The 7,752-nt window shown below is 36.0% G+C and overlaps 1 protein-coding gene across 1 annotated transcript; it reads left to right on the forward strand.

The window, feature by feature from the left end:
- The first annotated feature begins 4,884 nt into the window (after positions 1-4,884).
- On the forward strand, positions 4,885-7,752 carry LOC137715938 (large ribosomal subunit protein uL1). Its single transcript, XM_068455301.1, has 6 exons — positions 4,885-4,982; positions 5,263-5,308; positions 5,660-5,879; positions 6,220-6,385; positions 7,130-7,335; positions 7,469-7,752. Exons 2-6 carry the CDS (start codon positions 5,304-5,306, stop codon positions 7,520-7,522), a joined length of 651 nt encoding a protein of 216 aa, XP_068311402.1. The 5' UTR covers positions 4,885-4,982; positions 5,263-5,303; the 3' UTR covers positions 7,523-7,752.

Genomic DNA, 7,752 nt, shown 5'->3' on the forward strand with positions numbered 1-7,752 from the left:
ATTTTTTTAACTCAAAAACATTTTTTGAGTCTCAAGTCAATAATCTTTGTTTGGTAGGACTATTTTTAAAAAGAAAATTAAAACCAACTTAAAATATTAGTCTTCTTATGAAAAACACAAAAAGTCAGTTTTTAAACTTATCTCTCTCCTCTTCTCTTTCTTTCTATCTGATATCTTTTTATTGCTTTTCTTTCTCCTCCCTTTCTCTCTCTCCTCTCTCTTCTCCCCACTTCATTTCCCTCCTCTCTCCCTTCCTATTATTTTCTTCTCTTTCATCCTTATCTCTCTTCTCTTTGTTATGATTGTTCTCCCTCCTCTCTGCCTTATCTCCCTTCTCTCTGTTATGATTGTTCTCTCTCCTCTCATCTTCATTTCTCTCCTTTCTCTCTTCCAATCCTTCCCCTCAAGCCTCAACTTTCTCTATCCTTCTCTCTCCACTCCCTGCTCTCTTTTTCTTTCTTTGGATTCTCTCTCTTCTCTTTCCCTTTCTTTGGATTCTCTCTCCTTTTTCCCTTTCTTATTTCTTAAATTGTTAAGATTTAAAAATAATTTTGAATTTCTTATTGAAAAAGTTTTTAAGTCTTATAAAAAATTGTAGTTAAAAAATGGTTTAAGAATTTTTTTAGAATTGATAAATGGTTTTCAGTAGGATACCGAACGGGCCCTAAACCTTCTCTCTACTCTCACATTTTCTCTCTCATTCCTCTTTCATTCACATTTATCTCTAAGAGCATCTTCAAAGGAGATGTCAAAATGTCTATAATAATGAGTTTATATAGATTACACCATTGTTGAAGATTTCGGTGGCGTTGGAAATCGAGATGGCTTGCAACGACGATAGTGCTTACAAATACAACTGTGCCTGTATTCAGTGAAAGCTACCAAAATGTTGAGAATTTTCTGTTGCAATGTACATTAAAATGTGCATAATTTTAGGCTGATTTTGTGGAACACTAGACTCATGATGGGCTTGTAGTATCAGCAAAATGCGATTGAACTTGTGTACCTATATAGTTTTCTATTGATCACTACTGAATTGTTACATCGTTTTCAGCTGGTTGTTAATGAATTCCAAGACTCATGATTGGCTTCAAGTATTCAGGGAAAGCAACTAAATATTTTGGCGATTGTCGATTGTTGGCTACTGAAACGTTACACAATTTTTGATTGGTTGTTACCGGTCAAACTTATATTTATGGCTTCAACAATCATTTCATTTTAGAAAAACAACTATTTTTCTATTAAAAAAAATTAAAGGATGCCAAAAGAGCCACCCTAAATACTTATGTGAATTAAAAAAAAGAGGTTGTTTTTAGGGGTAAGATCAGCCAAAAATATCTCAATCTTTTGTGTCAAGTTCGTCCACTTCTTGGCCATATTCAGAAATCAATTTCTTTATGCTCAATGGTTGTTCGACCTCATGTGCCCTGCAATTTAACCCACCAACCTCATTGGACGAACCTCCCAACTGTTTAAAAAATCATGCACCAAACACATGTCCACCTCACAGACCGTAACACACACAAACTATTCCAAATCTTTCCCATATGAGAACTAAACCACACAAATGTAAAACCATAAAGCTAGCATGAAACGTAGATAACTCACGTACCATACAACCCTATATTTCATGACGTGTAATGTAAACCCCCACCCATTTTCTCTCTGGTTTTGCTTTAGTCCCTCACACCCACACAAACACACACATTGCAAGCTCCGTTTATAAAATCTTAAGTACCTAGCAGATATCATAGAGAAGAACCACAGTCCGAGCTAGCTAGCTCCAATATGAAGAGAACCCATTACTCATTCATGGAAGAAAACCCTAACCCTAACAACAATCTTATTCACATGAGCAACCAACAGAATCCTGCATTTTCCGGAAAAAGAAACAAACACAGTGACGCGATCGATCTTGTGGGATCACAAAGCATGCAAGCTGTCGGCGGATATGTTAGTATTCCTCAGATGGATAACTTAGGGCATGAGAGACTTAAGAGGCACCAAGAGGAAGTGGCCGGCCACGTGGTGATACCGGATTCATGGGGTCAGGAGGAGTTGCTCAAGGATTGGATCGACTACTCTCCCTTTGATGCGTTGTTAGTGCCAGAAGGACTCACTTCAGCTCGTGAAGCACTTGCTATGGAGGGACGTCGAGCAAATACTTCCCAAGGAGTGCTGAGGATAGAGAGCAGGTGTTGAGAAACTTTGATATTTTTGGCCTTTAATTTATATTTTAATTAGATACTAAATAAAAAACATAATTAAATTTGTTCGAGTTGAAGTTTGTGCAAAATAATAGAAGGAATATCTCTCCCTATTACATAATTAATCTTTCCCAGTACAAAGGTAGCCAGATATCAAAACATGTATGAATAACCAAAAACAAAGATTGGCACATGAAATTCGTGGATTTGTAATTATGTAAATGCTGGGAAATTGAAATACTCAAAATAAAATATTTCTTGCTGAACTTTGAATCAAGATCATGAATTATTAGGGGAATTCTTGTATGGATCTAATTGTATTATATATAAATATATAAATATATATATATATATATATATATATTGTCTAACTGAGCATCGAGTTCATTTCTAAGAATTTAGTTAATAGTTTATATCCTAAGTTTTGCACTTGCTTTGACCTGCAAAATCTTGACAATTATCAAGGTCATCTTTGTCAAATTTTAGGCAATTAGTATGTAGATATAAAAATATAATAATTGCTTTCTTATAATGTGGAAAACTTTTGTTACTCAAATTTAATTCAAAAACTACAATGATATTCTTATATTTCTAAGTTGAAAGAATTCATCTGTAGAATGTTTCTTTCTTTTGTGACGAACAATCAATATAACTTGCTACCTAGCTAGTTCTTTTACAAATGCTGAAAAAAATTAATTACAAAATGCCTAATTTTATCACTCTATTGTCTAATTTTGTCTTTAATTGTTGACAATCTAATGCTCATTTGTACTAATTAACCAAATACATGCAACACAACAAGGTTTAGACATTAGTGCGTGAGAAAAATATACAAGACGGGGGGACATTTAAAAACTAAAAGAGGATTTTCACTATTTTAATATGATTGATTGAATAATCCGCAAAGCAAAAAAAATGGGAATGATTAATTGAATAATTTGTAATGAAAAAAAAAAAGGATGAGAGGGGGCATGTGCCCCCACTAGGCCTTACCTTCCTCCATCCGTGCCCCTGGCCACAATTTTGGTTTCCACATCAGCAACAGATTTCAAACCTAAGACCTCTATTTTTAGTTTTAAAGAAAGCCTCTCGTAATCCGCCATTTACCACTGTGCCACTAGCTCGTGGTTATAGCAACATAAGAATTGTTTACACTTACCCTTCTTAGCCGAATACACCAATACGGAGTCGCCATGTGGACACAACTGACACTCCCCTCGACCTCACCCCATCTGCCCATCAAAAGTAACAAGAGAACCAACAAGCACACATACAGGGACTGTTGGTGTGAGTCTACTTATTTTTGGCTATTTTATTGTGAACCCAGAACTCTTAATGTTAACTTGGTATTAATACAAGTTAATCTTCTAACACGTATTGCACTCGATTTCTTGTGCTTAAATTTATTTCCTTAATTAGTTGGGCTTTCGAAAAGCTGCATTAACTCTAGCTTAAGAGCATTGAATGAATGACTAGGCCCTCAAAAAGTTGTGTTGGTTCAATTAATGATTGATCGAGATCTGCAAAAATTGTGTTAACTCTAATATAATGAATTGACCAATTTCCTTTACAGGAAGTGGTTTCTTGCGAGACCCTATATGGGGTCACTCATGAGGAAGCGTATAGGAGTAATATAGTCCCATATCGGAGATATTGCAAAATAATATACAGCTTATATATGAGAGGGTCATTTAGATGAGCCTATACTATAAAACGCATGGTAGATGGGTTGATTTGAAAGATACAAGGAAAGATTGGTGGAGAAAAGCTCTCAGGCGTATGGTAACAAGAGACCCTTACTTGAATTGGTCATTGTAACAGTTTGATGTGAAGAATGTTTTCCTATGTGGTTATCTCAAGGAAGATGTGTATTTCATTTGTCTATAAGTACAAAAATATGCAATATAGTTACAAAAAAAAAAAAAAAAGTAAGCCGAAGTAAAATATTTCTCTAAAATTGCATGGGATGATAATTTATTGTTACATATATACACATACGATAGCTTTTAGATATTAGTCTCTCTCTTTTTCCAATGCCACAACTTGAAAATTAGCAAGCTCCACTAATGTAGTTCTTTATATCCATACAACTTGTATTAACGATAATTAAGTCAACAAATATGCTTTTTAACTACACCTCTAGTAAGTAAGAACCTTTCTATAATTATGAAAACCAAAATTATGACTATAGATGATTTCCTGTACTTAGATAGTTCAAGTCAGCTCCAGAAAACGGTAGCATGTTTTCAAAGAGTGATCACTTGACGATAGATGGATACATTGATGTAGATTAGGCATACAACATTACTGATTGACAGTCAACTTTTGGTTACTTACTTTTGCTGAAGGAAATTTAATACATGACAAAGTAAGAAACAAAATGTTGTTGCTTTATCAACTTCTGAAATACCATCATTCACGTCGTTCATGTCACTCCGCTCGTACCGTACCTTTAATGCAATGTTTTGGCAGTGAGAATAATTACGGCACCAAGAACCTTCATCGTAGAACCTCCTAATTTTCTAACTCATACACTGTCTTATTGGGACAACCAAATCCAATCCAAGCCTAAAAAAGAAGGCAAAAAAAAAAAAAAGTCTTTGGATTAAATGTAGACTCGACCCAGCCCAGCCAAGCCCAGCCCCCTCACAAATAAGATATGCGCACATGTCGAGGGTTTATCTGTCGATATATCTCACCACCTCCCGCTATATTAAAGCTCCTCTGCCACCAGAAACCCTAACGAGCCCTTCTCTTACCTTCTCTTACATTCAGGTATTTCATCTCTCTCTGTTTCTCCGACATATATCGTCCCTTAATTCTCCATCAATTAGTTTCTAATTTGAATTCGCACTTGTTTCCCTAGAAAACCCAAATATTAAGCCAGTAAATTCTTTTACTGCGATTTTTCAACTAGTTACTCCTTTTTTTTCCTCGGCCCTCAATTGGGTTTTTAATTTTATTTGGACCAAAATAGTTTTGTTTTTGTTTCTTTATCATTTCTGTCATTTTTTTTATATTTTCCAATAAAGCATTAAGCATTTATATTTTGCAGGTCAGAATTCTTCGTTTGGTCCGGCAGCTTAAGCTTCAGCCATGAGGTATGTTTAATCACGATTATGCATCGGAATTGGGTTTTGTTTGCGGCAATTCAATAGTTGGTGTAATCCAGTTCCGAAAGATTGTGCTTTTAATTTAGCTTCTCGATTGTTAAAGCATATTATTGGTTTCTTGTTTTCCATTTGCTACAATCTGAGTAGTTTAAGGTGTATGATTCAAGATTTTGGCGTGGAACGATTCAAGATTTTCACCTGTTCTTAGTGATTGTCCAGTGAATTGTTATTATACAATTGGCGTGTATTCCCGTTGTTTGGTAGAGTTCTTTGGCTTTGATTGAGTGTAGTATTGACAGAAACCACGATCAATTTCTGACTTTTTCCATTTCACTACAGTAAACTTCAGAGTGATACTCTCCGAGAGGGTATTTCTGTCATCATGAATGCGTCCAAGGAAAAAAAACGTAACTTCACTGAGACTATTGAACTTCAGATTGGGCTGAAAAATTATGATCCTCAGAAGGACAAGCGTTTCAGTGGTTCTGTTAGGTTGCCACACATCCCTCGTCCAAAGATGAAGGTCTGCATGCTTGGAGATGCTCAGCATGTTGAGGAGGTAGTGTTTGGTTCACTTGGCTAAAACATTGGCATAATATTGAATTTTATGAGATGTCTTTATAGAAGGGTTCCAAACTTCCATGTGTGTTTTTATTGGTTTTTCTTTCACATTTCCCAAAGTTCAATACTTATTTTTGGTAAACACCAAACAGTTCCATTCTTCTTTTCTGCCATTCCAGTTATCTGCAAAATTTCTTATGTTTCTAAAAAGGTCAAGATTTTCACTTTTGTTACATGTCAATTTTACTGATTGGGATAGGATGATGAATTTCTGCAATTTTTCTTTGGTTGAATACTTATCTCAAGCTGGTGGGCTGTTTGTATATATTTAATCACAGGCTGAAAAGATTGGGTTGGACTATATGGATGTTGAAGGGCTGAAGAAGCTAAACAAGAACAAAAAGTTGGTTAAGAAGTTGGCAAAGAAATACCATGCCTTTCTGGCTTCAGAAGCTGTTATTAAGCAGATTCCCCGTCTTTTGGGTCCTGGTCTCAACAAGGCAGGTGGGTATGCAATCGAATTGTTGGTGCTTGATTAGTGACTTTTAATTTATGCTTCGTATGCATTCTTTTATTATAGGTCCTCTGCCTCCCTTGTTGTGTTGGCTTCTTAGAATCGTTGTTTGTAATGATTCTTTTATGGGGTTATGAACTGTTGCGCCGTGTGTTTTTTCAGATTTTACCAGTCTATTAAAAGTGTGAGGCATGGGTGAGGCGTCCAAGGGATAGCCCGACCTAGGTGTGAGGCGAAGCCTCACGGGACCTAAATTTTTTAGTATATACACTGAGCGTACACGTATATTATATTAGAAAAAAAGAAGATTATTAACCAATAATCACCCTGAGCACACACATATATAGACATATTATATTATATATATATATATATAATAGAGGATGAAAAGCACAACGGGCGCACATATAACAGTGCACGCAGATAGCACACACATCCATTATATAAAAAAAATTAAAAAAAAAAAGGCAGAGAGATGATAGTGTAAGGAAGAGGTATGAGGCAGTTAAAACCCTACCCAAAATTTGGGTTTGGCAGTTAAAAAAAGCCCTAAGGGCCGCCTAGGTGGCTCCAACAGCGCCTTCCACTGCCTAGGCGGCTCCGGTGAAGCCTTACACCCACTCCCTCAAAACAGAGGCTGCAACCCTCAAGCCCTCCTCAGAGGGTGCCTAGGTGCACCCTGAGGTGAGTCTTTTAAAACATTGGATTTTACTGATGTTCATATCACGGTGCAGGAAAATTTCCAACCCTTGTTAGCCACCAAGAATCCCTCGAGTCTAAGGTTTCCGAGACAAAAGCAATGATCAAGTTCCAACTGAAGAAGGTTCTTTGTATGGGAGTTGCTGTAGGGAATGTATCCATGGAAGAGAAGCAGGTCTTTCAAAACGTCCAATTGAGTGTTAACTTTCTTGTTTCGCTGTTGAAGAAAAATTGGCAAAATGTAAGTAGTATCTGTTCTGGTTCTTTTTGAACTAACTCCTTTCGTGTTATCTTGCTGACCTTCCAAACTATTCATTTTATTATTTTGTTGTCAGTAACATGTTCTAAGATAATATTCATTTTATTTTTATCAGGTAAGGTGCTTGCATTTGAAGACTACCATGGGTAAGCCATATCGCATCTATTAAGTACTTTCGCTTATTTTGGGAGTTTTGTAGAGAGATGAGAGGTTATTGGAGCCTGATATATAATTGGAAGTGTGTTTATCTGAATGGTCAAGTTTTGGTATTGATTGGCTGTTTTACGTTGTTTAATGGTAATCGTCATGGTAATCTTCGACTAAATATATAAACTGTCGGAGTGGAAGCCTGGTTTTGATATTTTGGCGTGAGCATATATATATGAAGAACATTTTCTA

This window comes from Pyrus communis, chromosome 14, assembly GCF_963583255.1.
Source record: "Pyrus communis chromosome 14, drPyrComm1.1, whole genome shotgun sequence".
NCBI lineage: Eukaryota > Viridiplantae > Streptophyta > Magnoliopsida > Rosales > Rosaceae > Pyrus > Pyrus communis.